Source organism: Hippoglossus stenolepis, chromosome 5, assembly GCF_022539355.2.
Source record: "Hippoglossus stenolepis isolate QCI-W04-F060 chromosome 5, HSTE1.2, whole genome shotgun sequence".
Classification (NCBI taxonomy): Eukaryota; Metazoa; Chordata; class Actinopteri; order Pleuronectiformes; family Pleuronectidae; genus Hippoglossus; species Hippoglossus stenolepis.
Window position 1 is genome coordinate 9,145,420 of NC_061487.1, and position 14,362 is coordinate 9,159,781.

The 14,362-nt window shown below is 42.4% G+C and overlaps 2 protein-coding genes across 4 annotated transcripts in view; both read right to left on the reverse strand.

Moving 5' to 3' along the window:
- LOC118110047 (protein inscuteable homolog) overlaps positions 1–2,267 on the reverse strand; it is a 55,669-nt gene extending 53,402 nt beyond the window's left edge. The window contains exon 1 of the mRNA XM_035157599.2: positions 1,818–2,267. The gene's annotated coding sequence lies outside the window, so the exon portion shown is untranslated. The remainder of the gene's footprint in view (positions 1–1,817) is intronic.
- Positions 2,268–6,973: 4,706 nt separating this feature from the next.
- Positions 6,974–12,389, reverse strand: LOC118109824 (calcitonin gene-related peptide). Of its 3 annotated transcripts, none has more exons than XM_047339953.1 (5): positions 12,281–12,389; positions 11,153–11,244; positions 9,935–10,069; positions 7,957–8,141; positions 6,974–7,795 (listed from the first exon to the last, which is right to left on the reverse strand). In XM_047339953.1, the coding sequence occupies exons 2-4, from the start codon at positions 11,236–11,238 to the stop codon at positions 7,982–7,984; spliced, it is 381 nt and encodes a 126-aa protein (XP_047195909.1). In that variant the 5' UTR covers positions 11,239–11,244; positions 12,281–12,389; the 3' UTR covers positions 6,974–7,795; positions 7,957–7,981. The 3 variants fall into 3 exon arrangements, with proteins under 3 accessions (XP_047195909.1, XP_047195908.1, XP_035013128.1); XM_047339952.1 differs by having other exon boundaries at positions 7,957–8,144; XM_035157237.2 differs by lacking the exons at positions 6,974–7,795; positions 7,957–8,141 and adding an exon at positions 8,746–9,109.
- Positions 12,390–14,362: the final 1,973 nt, after the last annotated feature.

Here is a 14,362-nt window from a genome sequence, read left to right on the forward strand (position 1 = left end):
AAATAAGTTGGTAGAGTCCTTTAATAGTAAAGGCTTTACACAACTTAAATGTAGGGTTGCTAAGTTGTTTATGAAAAACGTTTTATCTTATTTGTTGAAATCCACTTCCGGATAGACATCAGTAACTACAGTTGTCTGAAAGAAGAAAAAAAAGATGGTGTCTGTGGCCCTTGCAGGACTGTAATAAACACAACCAATCATTTCATTGGAACAGGTTGAAATGATTGGCTGCCGTACCTGTCTGTCACGAACTGAGCTTCCTGTCTGCAGTGCTCTCACTGCACATGACTGGAGTCCTCAGCTGGAGAGACACACACCACTGAAGCAAAGACCATGGTCAGAAGTTTGCAAGGGACTCACGGAAAAGTTGCCTTCTAGCAGTTGTGCACATTTATGGGTTTTGGGGGTCGTAGCTTTAACAAAAGGGGTTGGGATGTTTAGGTTGCATCGGATGGGTCAGTGTAGCCTGATCTTGCTAGCTTTGACGCGGCATACTCACATTACCCCTTTTCCACCAAGGCAGTTCAAGGACCGGTCCAGAGCCAGTGCTTTATCTCGAGCCAGTTCTTTGTGTTTCAGTAGCCAAAGAACAGACTCTCACCCAGACAAAGTGGTTAGCCTCTGGCACCAACACTTTGCTGGTCTTGAGAAAGAATCACTTTTATCAGGGACTGCAACAAGACAATAAGACCAACGAGCGTATGCTTATGACTTGCATCGCAAAGCCAGGTGCTGCACTTGAAAAGAGACGCTGTACATGACTCAGCAGTTTTACCATCTTCCAGCTCACTGTTTTGGCAAACTCTCATCACCCTCATCATATCCGGCAGCAGAAGGTAGTTCTTTTAAACCCACTGCATGCAACCAACCGATCAGACAGACAAACCTAGCAACTAACAGTAGACATTGTGGAGCATGCTAGCAGCTAAAGAGACAGATATTGGACTCAGGAGTTGGTGGAACAGGTGGCCGGAAACACCATGTTTGCTCATTGATTGCCATCGCAACTATGAAAGATGGTGGTATGCTATTGTTGTGTTTAGTGTTACATGACCTCATTTTCACTGAAATATTACCCTCCATACTAAAGATTTGAAATTATTATCACTGGTATCAGTTAATTTCTAACTTTACTGAACTGTACTGCCTTTTCTTTTTATTTGTTTTACTCCACTCTGTACAAGTTGGTTTTATAATTGTCTTTTATTATGCTTTTCCTGAACTTCATCTGCAAGGTTGACACTGTAAAGCATAAAACTCAAAAGCCTCTTGAACTCAAACAAAAAGAACGAGTCCTGTCCAGAGGGGCTCATATGACCTTTAAGTGTCCAGATGATCAGTACCGCTGCCATCTTAAATCACAAGCTTTTACGTGAGAATGCTACTGACATCTTTAGAAAATCTTCAAGGTTTATGTGGTAAAAAGCTGAGTTGGACTCTGGTCAAGAACACTCTCATGAAGAAAAAGGGCTTTGACATCAATTTATTCACCGCCCATTTACAGTAAATGCAGGGGTTTTGAAAGCACTGCCAGCTTTTAGCACAACAGAATAACTAAATCTCCAATTAGAAAATACTCGGTTGTAATGTCTGTCAGCCCCTGGACCAGTGGACAACTGCACTGAGGAGGTTTGGATGACTTCACAGGGATATCCTGTATTATCGTTCATATATTTGAATAAAGTGCTACATGCTGTACTACTGAGTTATGCATATTAAGTTATCTGAAAAAACGTTGTTATCCAAAACTTATTCACGGCATAATTTCCCCTTTCCCAGAAGATGAGACAAGACAGAACTATAGTTTCCAAACTTACCCATTCTCGTGGTCGGCCACTAAAAGATTAAGTGTTCCCAGGAGGGTTCATAGTTTCAGCTCGAGGTTCTTGTCTTCTCCGCTTGCACACTGTCTGTCTCTGTCCTCTCTTTCACACACTCTGACTGCGTCTCTGACTTGCCCTGCAGTTTCCCTTCTTGGAGCCCAGCTGGGGCCAACCACCACCGAAGCCTGCCGGAGTAAGACTGCTCTAAACGTCTAAACGTAACTGGCCTTAAAGGTTTTTTCTACGGGAGAAAAAAGCTCACATCCCACTGTCAGTCAAGCAGCGCAGCATAGTTTCAGCTGGGCCGCCATCCAAACAGACATGAAACTATTCTATTTCGGTCTGCCATATGAGCAGTGGTGCTGCTCAAAGAAGAGGGGGGGGGGGAGAGAGATTCTGTGGTGCAGCATGTAATTGCAGAGTGACCAGCTATGGCAAGATGTAATTGCAGACCTCATCAGATGGAGATGCCAGCAAGACAAGGTAAAGGGCTTTTAAATAAGACTTTAAAAAAAATAAGAGAAGGAACAACACAGACCACATAAATAAATGGGAGGCTGGGTTCCAGATGTGGCTGCAGAGAGAGTGAGGGGAGGAGAAGAAGAAAGAGAGGGCGGGACAGAAACGTGGGCCAGATTAAGGAACTGCCGTGACAGCAGAATGAAATCCCGTTTCTGACACGGCACAGAGGTGTTTACCTTCCCAGGAACAGTCGCAGAAGACGGGAAGGGGGATTGGGGTAGGTGAGAGGATGTCGGGCCCGGCCTTGTGTTGTTTCTGGCCCTTAACCATGAGTGCTCCCGGGTGTCTGGTTTCACGTCAGCCTTGGAAATGACTACCTTATGGAAAAATTGGGAGCTTTAAAAATGGGGAAGGAAAATGAAAATATAAACGCCAGTCGGCTGTTTCCCATCATGAGCAAGACTCAGCTGGTCTGTGCCGCTGCAGTTAATATCGCTGCGTATTCTTTAGTGAATAGTTACCGTGTGATTATGTGTAGGGGGCTGCACCACACACTTTCTCCCATGTGCACACAAGGGCCTGTTACACCGTATAGAGTCAATAAATATTAGCTTTAGCTTAAATCGGAATGAAAACAACAAATTTCCTGACAAATGTTACCTCATTTCCCGGCAAAAGCATCAAGGGAATGGTCATGAAGGCTCATTTCCATATACCTGATGGTAACCCTTTGCCAGGCAACATTTGTATTTATTTTATTACAGAGATAGATAGAGGAATCGAGAAAAAGTCCAATATTTTGGAAAATAAAGTCCTGACAGTTCACTCTAGCCTCCCATCAGACTTTATTCTGTATATTAATACCACAGTGAGGTAATCCTCCATGAATTGGATGAAATGGAGTTTGGCAAAAATAATTATTTAAACCTGCTTGGACAAAAAAGTAATTTATTTATCGGTTTAGACTTTAATAAAAAAATATTAATGTTCCTTAGTTTTTCTAACAGTAGATGATTTGCCGATATCAAATTGGCATTCTGCTAATCAATGCTGATTGGTCAGTTCAGGAGTTAAACATTTTTTATCTCACTATGTCAATGAAAACTATGAAAACTTTACCTCATGACCTAATTTAAGAAACACAGAGCTACGAGGCGGAACACAATGTGTTGTCATGGTTTAACTCTTGATAGTCAAGGGATTATGGGAATAGTTTATGATAGAACCTGATAAAACAATAATATAACACGAGTTTCCTTGCAAAAATATATAGAGGGCAACGAGATCCCAAAGATTAACTATAAAATCTTGATTTCAGATAAACCGGATGAACACAAAGTTTTCTAATTTCACTCTGTACACAAAGTAGCAGTCAAACAATAAAAAGTGACAGTATATCACAGACGTGTTTGGACTCACCAACAAGAAGGAATAATTCTAAAGTAGCTCTGGAGCATTAACACAAGAGAAGCAACAGGGACTGAAAGAGTGAGATTTGGAACCAAATTAGAGTAGTTTTTCTACTGGTTCTTCTGGTTTCAGTTGTCAATAGTAAGTATTACAGTTAAAGCCAGTTTGTCTGTGGATAAGGAAAGTAAAGTCCTGGGCTGATGAGAGGGTGGAAAAGAAGCCAGTCTGGATTTGACTTTCTATTCTCCCCAAAATGTTTAAACATTAAAAAGGAGCTTCTTCCAAAGCCTCAGGTCTTAAAAAGCATTTGTGGTGTACATTTCTGGGAACTGGACTAGTGGCAAATCTTCTCTCTGGAGATGGGGGGCTTGCTTCTCAGTTTTCTCTTATACGAACCATCTAATTTCAAACTTGAAGGGCCCCATTCAATGCAGCTGTGTATCATTAGGGCTGCTTTGCTCATTGGCATAGTAGGATTGTTAGAGTACCGCGGAGAAAGAAGCTTAAAACCAAACCAACCCACGAATCAGCCCCCAAACTCACGTACTCCTCAATTATCAGAATATGGAGGGGGCAGGGGTTTGTATTTCTTCCTTCTAAACCATGCAGGAGAAGTTTCCATGTGGTTTCCAGCATGGCTTCATATTGTACACCGAGAGAGACAGAATGAAAGATAGTGAGACCGATAGATAGATAGATAGATAGATAGATAGACAGACAGACAGACAGACAGACAGACAGACAGACAGACAGAGATAGATAGATAGATAGATAGATAGATAGATAGATAGATAGATAGATAGATAGATAGATAGATAGATAGATAGATAGATAGATAGATAGATAGATAGATAGATAGATAGATAGACAGACAGAGATAGATAGACAGACAGACAGACAGACAGACAGACAGACAGAGATAGATAGATAGATAGATAGATAGATAGATAGATAGATAGATAGATAGATAGATAGATAGATAGATAGATAGATAGATAGATAGATAGATAATAAGATAGAAAGATAGATAGATAGATAGATAGATAGATAGATAGATAGATAGATAGATAGATAGACAGACAGAGATAGATAGACAGACAGACAGATAAATAGATAGATAGATAGATAGTGAGACAGACAGACCATCTGCATGCCGAAGTGCCCTTGGGCAAGATACTGCACCCCGGATTGCCCCTTATAGAAAACAGTGCTGTCCATAGATGCACTGTATGAATGTGTGTGTGAATGGGTGAATGGCAATAAACTGTACTGTAAAGCGCTTTGAGTCGACATCAAGAATATAAACACAGAACATTTACAAACAGACAGATTAAAAGATATTGAGACAGACATCTAGACAGATAGTGAGACAGACAGATAGATTAGTCAGACAGACAGATCATGAGACAGACTGACAGAGAGACAGACTGACAGATAGTGAGACAGATACATAAGTCAGACTGACAGACAGACAGATAGTGAGACAGACAGACAGTAAGACGGACAGATGACTGCAAAGACAGTAATACTACTGATTGATTAGGGTGTTAAGGCCTGATGGGTAATAGAGCACGATTAATTTTTTCTGTTTATATTCAAAGAGCACAAAGTTCACATATTAGTCACACACATCCTCTCGTCTCATAATTAATAAGTCATCCAGTGGAACACTTCATAACCAATCAGTTGTTGCTTTAAGTGTGTGTGACATGTGTGGTGTTGATGTTTGCACTTTTCATCTGAACTAAATATAATGTTGTGCAGAAATACACAGTTTTTTTTCCTAGTGCTCACATTTCTTGTGTGCTCGGTTGCGTTGCACACAGTGACAAATATCCTGTATTTGCTCTGGTGCGTGCTTGGCATCCATCCGTGCAAGCAAATAGGATCAAGTGCATCCTGTTTTTCACTTTCACCCTTATTGAATGGGCTCATTATACCCTCAATTTTCCAAATGTGCATCCCATATTTTGTCATCCAAAACTGAGGGGCTTTAATTTATCCTCCCTTCAAGTGATTCTTTAGCTGCCTGTGTGTGAGTTTTTTCTGGAAACGCGGTACTTAAAATAATTTGAAACCACTGGCTGTGCATACACGATCTGATATTGTTGGGGAATACATAGAAACGTGTAATTATGTAGTAGTGCAAACAACATCTTGAACATGAAGAAAGTCGTCTTCCAGCTGAAGCGGATGAGGGTTAAGTGTACGTCAGGGATTTCTTCAGCTCGACCATGCAGGATTTGACGTTTTTTTGCCCAGAGTGAAGTCTGTGTATTTGACGTGTTGTGTGTGTCGGTCCTTTGTGAGTCACTGACTTGTAGGAGTTAACCGTCATGCAGCCACTGTCTGCATCGAATAAAGTGTCCGCTCCTTGAAGGCAACGCACTTAATCGAAACCCGTCAAAACCGTAATTCCTTGTTACGAAGCACATGGGGGACCATTTCCTTAATATGCCTCCTATAGAGCGTTCAACAGGCCGTTGTGTTACACCTCACTTGATTGATTGTGTTATTTTACTTTTATTTTTCACTCTTTTGAAATTAACTTTTCCAGCAGTGAGAATGAACCAAATGTGACAGCATCGCAACACCTGCTGCATGTTTATCATCGATGGAGACTGTTTTGGTGCTTTTGTGACGTGGGTCGGACGAGTGAGACTCTGCAGTGCTCCACTGTAACTTTAGTCAGGATAATGACATTGCCACCTATTGGAGTGCTGCTGTAAAAACAAGAGAACCCCCAAAATGTTCAGTCATCCTGGATCCCGCATGGGGCTGCACATTTTGTGATTAAAAGTCTGCCAATTGACGAGAGTGCAGTATGTTAGGGCAGCCTGAGCGATGTGTTATTCTATGAGAGTTGTGTCCTGTCAAACTCAAATAATTGTGGATGTCTCGGTGCCAAAGAAAGACCATCTTTTGTTCAACGTTTGCACTCATATGTGAAGAATCTATTCATGTAAATGGGAATACTTTGTGATTCAGATTCATATGAGTGTTGTGCAGTTACCTCCACTGCAAGAAGAACAAGTCTGACAGCAGGTTTGGCTGCTTTTTATTAAGAATGAATGACCCATGCAGTTTATTTTCCCCTATGTATCTTAACATATCCATGCTACTTTGTGTCAGGTAGAAAATACTGCGAAACAGCAGAGTGTGTGACTATGGATTTCATTTTGCCAAATCATAGATGTGTGTGACATATTTATATGTTTCTGTCAGTGGAAAATATTCTCAAATTATTAAGCAATTAATCATAAATCACTCTATCTCTGTGAGGTTCTATTATAGTTTATAATGAATAGACCATTTTTTATTAATGCTCCAACATTTCATGTACAAATATAAGCTTTTCAGCCTCTCTATTACTCTGTTACTTTCTGCACGTCAATGCTTGAAAACCTTTGAAGAACAACACAAGTACCCCAAACCCGAGTGTATCTAAAATACATTTTAATCTTGCTGAAATTAGTTTTCACAATATTGTTTACAATATTAATCTGTCTTCATTCTCTTCATCCTCGCTCGGGTCTTCTTTACCGAACTGTACAATCATGTTCATGTAAATTGTTCTACATCAAGGCACAAGACAACAGCCGTTGTGGGGGGGCCTTGGGTAGGCTGATCTTTAATGGCGTCCCTCTGGCACACAGAAAAAACAGGGTACCCTCGAGAGGAGAGGGGGGGGGGGGGGGGGGGGGGGGGGGGAGCATGGATCTCAAATGGGAAACATCGCAAGGAAGAAATGTGCTCTAACGAGGTGAAAGGAGGAAAATAATTAGGTGATAACCACTGCTGTTTTCATTTTATTTTCCAATGATAGTCATGTATAAAAAAAGAGGAACCATAAAGGATGCTTTTTTTACTTCAGGATTTCATTTGTTCATGTACATAAACTAAAGTGCTTTTTTTCTCATTTTTTTCTTCTCTTATTTGCCAAAAGCAAAAGATTTCACTAACAGGATGGAGATGGGACGAGACGTCCAGTGGTGTCTTTTTTCCATAAGAACGTGAGAGTGGATAAAGGGCCAGTTCAGAGTTTATTTTCTGCTCGATTTTGTATTTGTTGGTTTCTGTTCTCAGTTTTTTTTCAACCTCTGAAAGACAGAAAGACAAAAAGACAGTAATTAAATTCAAACGACAAATTTACCCAAAATTATGTGAATCCATTAATAATTTTTCAAAAGTAAATATTCACGGCTAAAATTTCAAAATTCACAGATGGAGAAATATTTTATTTTGTAATGTCTGTATTTACCATTTCCATGAAGGTTCTTGGGTGCTTACATCTGGACGCTTCTCCTCCGCCTGCCGAAGGCCTTGGCGCCGACGTTGGTGGGGACGAAGTTGCTGTTGCCCATTCCTCCCGACCTGCTGAGGAAGTCCGCCAGGCGATGAGTCACGCAGGTCGCTGTGTTGCAGGCTCGCTTCTGTGCTGTAACGCTGCTTCAGAAGAGCAAACAAGGTATTAATGCCAAGATCTGACTGACATTCATATACAGATCTACACACACACACACACACACACACACACACACACACACAACACACACACACTTTTATCAACATTATCTTCACAGAACAGAAACAACACATTTTAAGACATCAAACATGTAAGGTTTAGCATATTTTCTGTTTGTTTTTCTTACCTTTGCACTTGATGAGAGCTTCAGAGAACATGTCAGGGCTCTATTAGTTGTTCTAAAACCCTATTTATGTCCATTTTATCCACATGTTTACCCACTGCCTGTTTTCAAGCACCCCTAAGAATGAAAATCTGCTAACGCTTCCTGGTAGAAAAATACGTTTATTGAACAACAAACATGGTGTCGCATGAGTGGATCATTTATTAATGGTTTAATTAAGTGATCTCTTTCAACTCCTAGATTTCAGGGGCTTTTGAATTGCCATCGAATGACTCCACGCACAGTACACAAAGATGGACATCTGAACCGGCTCCTGAATTACATTTATGAAAACTAATTCTGATTGTCTGAAATGATGGGGACAAATCATTCTCTGCCCAAAACAAATAGAAAAAGGGGGGTTGCAGTTAAAGGACATATTCTTCTCATATCAACCAAGCTGGTAAAATCAACATGCACTTGCCAGTCCAAAAACTGAGAGGGAAGAAACTGGAAAGAGAAGGTGGAGAGGGGGAAGAAAAAGAAAGAGGAGAGGGGAGGAGGAGATGCGGTGAAGGTAAAAGTATGAGGAGGGGTTAGATGCTGTCAAATGTCTCGCCGTAGCTTGCATAGCTGTCGCTCTCAGGCGCACTGCGCTTCTTGCCGGGCGTCCCTGCTCCGACGTTCGTGCGAGGGAACGTCTGCAACTTGTGCAGCTCCTGAGACAGTTTGCCCAACACGCAGGTGCTGAGGTTGGAGCAGCGCTTGGTTAGGGGCCTGTCCATGCTGTCGGGGAGGGGACACACAAAGACACATGCAGAGAACAGGCTCATAGATTCGGGACAAACATGCAGGTAACACTTCCTTTACCTCTGTCTTGCTTTTATCATCCATCTACACACCATTTCTCACACATGCATTTCTTCCTCATGCCATCAGAGGTATCGAAAAGTAAAAAAATAAATGCATTTCCCGACCAGCACCATGCTTTTATCCCCTTCGCATCATTCAAAGAACATGTCATTCATCCCCTCATGCACAGAAACCTCCATCCCCCACCCCCACCCGCAGTCAATCCCCTCTTGTCACATCTTTTACACCCACAGAACAAACAGAAACCAGTCACTTCCTACTGTCATGCAACTCCACTTAATTGACATCATGCACACTTATTCGTTCCGTTAGGCATACACTGCTCACATGCCCGGCAGGCAGGCTGGAAATAGTCCCTTCAAACAAAGTTAAATCAAACTTATCCATGCAGGAGCAGGGTCATGACAGAGAATAGGGATTTTCTTTAGTATTAGCATCTATTCTTGGAAATGATCTGTTTTCCCTCTCTTTTATTTCTAGTTGATAAGTACATACCTCTATGCCTGATTGAAGTGGGGCCACTAAAAAGACGCAACCTCAGTGAAACCAGAAAACAGTACAGTTCCTGAATAAAGTCCAGCACGGCAGCCCAAAAAACGAGCTGTGAGTTTTACCCTTTTATTTCAGCCAAAGAAGTTAGGTTACCTTTCTATTATTTCTAGCCTCCAGCAGCTGATTCTGTGCACGGAGAGAAGACTCCATTACAAGGGGGTTCAAATAAATAAGAGTCATCCGTACCTGTTTCCTTCAGTCGCCTGCTGTTCCAGCTCCTCTGCTGTCATCTGCACAAACTCCTTCACGATGGCGTTGAGTAACCTTCGCGCCTCGTAGTCCGTGAGCGTGACTCGGTCTGACATGGACTCTAAACCCGGTCTGTGCAGCGGAGGGAGGGATGGCGGGAAAAGGGGAGGTTTAGGGGTCAGAGGGGTTGGGGGAGGACAGGCATTGAGATCAGTATTAAATCCTTTGCTAGAATTATCACCTGCAGTTAAATGGAGGGAGGGGGTGGATGTGCAAGTGGGTGTCAGGGTGGGGTAGGGTGCTGGTGGACTGCACTGGCTGGATGGATAGGACGGGTCAGGGGGGGTTGGCTGGGACGTCACCAACTCTGAGGGGGATGACGTCTGAGTTGGAGGGCCCCCAGCCAAGGCGGGGAAACAATCTGCAGAAAGTGCCCCATCCGAGAGAGGGGCCGATGAGCAGCCGGCGTTAGATTTATTACTAAATCGATAGCTTCATAGGAACAGAATGAGGAGTGGCTTGGACGGAGCTTCTTATAAATACATAGGCCGTATTTATCTCCGCATGAAGTCAATTATACTTTTTGTCCTTCATCTTTTTCGACTTTTTCGATTCTATTTGTTTTTTTATTTATTCAAACAATTAAACTGAGATTAGATTCATCCGGTCAGATTACAGGCATAACAGGATATACAAACTCTAAACTGGAAAATTATACTTTACATTTTGTTATAAACGTATATGGTTTACACACATTTTAACCTAAGCAACTGAGCCTAGAATTTAGTTTAATGAATGATTAAGATTAGAACACACAGGCTATACTTAATGTGTGTGTGCGAGCATATTATTTCTCATTGTAATACCTGCTGTAGATACTTGTATGTATTATGAATGTGTTTGCACCTCTTTCTGTCAATCTGTCCCTCACATTCATTCAAAGACAAGTGCTTTCCCCAGTTCTTTAGATTTTTCTAGCAGCACTGAAAATAGTTGGGGGGTTTTTCAAAAAAGAAAGAAAACTCTACTTGAAACCCTCAGAAATATTATATATATATATTTTTAAAAAAAACACCTCTCCAATCCCTCCTTTGTAATTGTAAGAGAATCAGGATTTCAAATCTAGTCTACATTTCCATGCATTTCTCGTCGCTGTAAAAAAGGATGTCGGCTGAAAATGTGAAGTGTGACATGTGAATGTTGAGCATCTCTCACCTGGCAGGGGCGGCTTGTGAGCAGTACATCTGGCAAATGACCAGGGCGTAGGCAACAAGGAAAGCAGAGATCTTCAACATAACCATGGTCCCCTACATAGTGAGAAAGACATGCCCGTCAGCTGCTTATGTTCACACTCCACACCACTGAAATAAGTTCTCAAGTCACCTTAAAGACACACGACACGTAGAAAATACACATGCAAGTGGCTGGTCCCCTTTTCGGAAGACGTTTTGCGACGAGAAAGCAAAGAAAAAGCTCTCTGTCACTTTGCTGAGAGGTGAGCTCAGCTCTACCCACATCTCAGCGTGCTACTTTTTAGTTCTGGTCTCCTGCTGAACCTCCTGACTTTTACTTTAAACTCCGTCAGACCTGAGCCGGATAACAGTGCCCCCTGCTCTTCTTCTGCAAAACGCACTGTTCCTCCAAAAGCTCCAGCCACGAGCACAGGACAGGTAGTTCTCTCATGCTGTACGCCTCAGTACTCAGACATGTCTGCGGGTGGGAGCAAGTGTGTGTGTGTGTGTGTTTGTGGGGGTAGGTGGTGGGTCCTAACTGTGTGATGCATGTAGCACTTGCTATAGCGCTAGAAGAGGAGGGGTGAAAGGGAGAGAAAGGGATGGGGGGGAGACTCCAAGCTCGCCAACTCCCTGAGGGACCAGTGCATTAGTGTAATGAGCTGCCAGCACTCTCTCTCTCTCTCTCTCTCTCTCTCTCTCTCTCTCTCTCTCTCTCTCTCTCTCTCTCTCTCACACACACACACACACACACACAAACCTGGTCACCTCCATCTCTTCCTTCCCATCTTTTACTTGCTGTTCTTCATTTCAGCTTCTTCTCATTTTGGATCCTGTTCTCTTTCATCCCCTTTCTTTCCCCTCTGTATCTCCCTCTTTCTCAGTCATTGGGCTTCTGCTCTAGGTGCAGACTTGACCCTCACAAAGTGGCTGCTGGTGTTACTGGTGACCCCAGTGGCCACGCTCCAATCTCATTACCAACACAGTCACGTCACCGCGGTGTAACGCAGTGACTCTGTGGCCATATCTCTCCGGATCCACACACACAAGCAAACAGTCAAACAGTCATCCCAACACTTTGCCAAACCCAGTATACAAAGTCAACACTTACCTTCAGCGATAATCACCCAGCAAAAAATAAATAAATAAATAAATAAATCTATGTATCTCTATGCAAAACACAATAAGTTGACTTTCTCTCAACTTGCAGAACAACTCTTGATTCTGTTGCATGCAGCGCCAACGCACCAGCCTATATATCCCACCACTTGGATTTGTGCATTGACTGTGTAGGTGTTTAATTATCCGCCGGCAGCCAATCGCGTCGCTCTGATGCCACGGTGAACCAATGGGACGCCTTCTCCTCAGTCTTGGCTCACTATAAGGGATATGGGCTCTGCGCTGACGTCATTCCTCAGTCACTAAGTGCTCCATTCACAAAATCCACCAGTCATTTTGACCATTTCCTATCCCCCAATTTGCATTGATGTCATTAATTAAGTAGGAGGCAAAGGAAACTGGTGGTTGTGGAGAAGCATCACCAGCAATAAATATTTTTTTAAAAACCTTCCAAAAATGTTACATCGCATGCTGCACCTCAAATGCCAAATCGATAAGGTCCCCACCCCAGCCCCCCCAACCCCACCACCACCCTCCCAGCTAAGCACTTGCAGGCGGGGCCATCTGCTGGGGAGGGAAGTATACTACACAGTGACGCACGCCCCGGCTCTTCATTCATATAATGCTATTTGGATGGCACCAACTCCAGCACGACACCCACTTTGCTTCAGCTCAGTATAGACCATCCACAATCCGCTTATGTAATCCGCTTGTTATTGATTTGAATTTGCAGCAATATGATGTGATTCACTGCACACATTGAACTTCTGGCACTTCACATATGAGTCAACTCTTAAATTACTTTCAAAACTACAAAGCACTGAGCAGTTTTCATCTTCTCCAGCTCACATTGTCTTTTGTTTATTAGAGCTTGCAATAAAACTTGAGATAACCACGGCAGGCTCCCGCCCCACCACAGTGAAACATCAAACCATATTAAGTTAATAAAGTGATACCACAGTCGGTCCAGTAAATGATCACTGCTGCCTGCCTCCACCCACACACCGAGTAAACAAGTTGTCCTCAGCAAGGATCAATCGATGACAGCCTCTGACAAGAGCCGTTTCTCAAAAGCAATTACACAACTGTTTGTTGTGCACCATCGTCTCAATTCCATTCCTTATCATTAGTGTGCAGGACGCCGTGTGTGCGTGTACATATGAACCAACCCCTGTGTGCACATAGGCGAGTATGTGTGTGTGTCTGTGTCTATATGTGTGCACTCAAAGTCTCTGCGCGCTGCACAAAATGAGAGGATGTACAGGAGGTGTATGTGTGTATATGTGTGTGTGTATGTATGTGTATGTGTAAGATTGCATGTAAAAGAAGGGGAGGGGTTGCCTGTCCTTGTCTGCGTCATAGAGGAACCCCATTAGACAGGATGAGCCTTTTAGTGCTATTGAGCCACAAGGCTTACCCATGTCAGACATTAAATCACTGCTGAAAAGACAGCTGCTGGGTCTCCAGCCATATCTACATACTGTACCTACAGCACTTCTCCACCTGCATATGTGCAGCCAAACTTATTCTGGACAGCTGGAAACATAGACCACAGGCTCGTCATAGAATTAGATGCTTCTCTAAACTTCTCCTTCCAGCTTCAGCTACTTCAATTTCCATCCAAAACTTCAAGCTTTGTTTTCAGTGTTCAACCAGCAGGTAATGGAAAACTATAAATGAATAAAGAGAAATTGCTTTCTTGCATTCCTCCATGCTTTACTCGTTTCTTTTTTTTAAAAGTTCTTTTTAGTCCTTCAAGCTCAAGCCTCAAGTAAAACTAACACTCAAAGTGTCTTTTGCGTCACTGCTGCTAAAATTACTGGTTTATAAAATCCATTCTTTCATTTTCACCGAATAAGCTCCTTCTGTATTTAACTACAGGATTATGAAACAATGTTATTAGCTCCTGTCTGTAAGTCTGTAAGATATCAAGTATTTTACGAAAAAACTTATTTTATTTGCAATGTCAAGGAGAAAAACTACACTACCCACCATCCTCAGGTGTAATAGCTACAGCGGTGATTGGTGAAGCTCGCTGTTACCATGGAAATGTTTACTACAACCGTAAAAATCA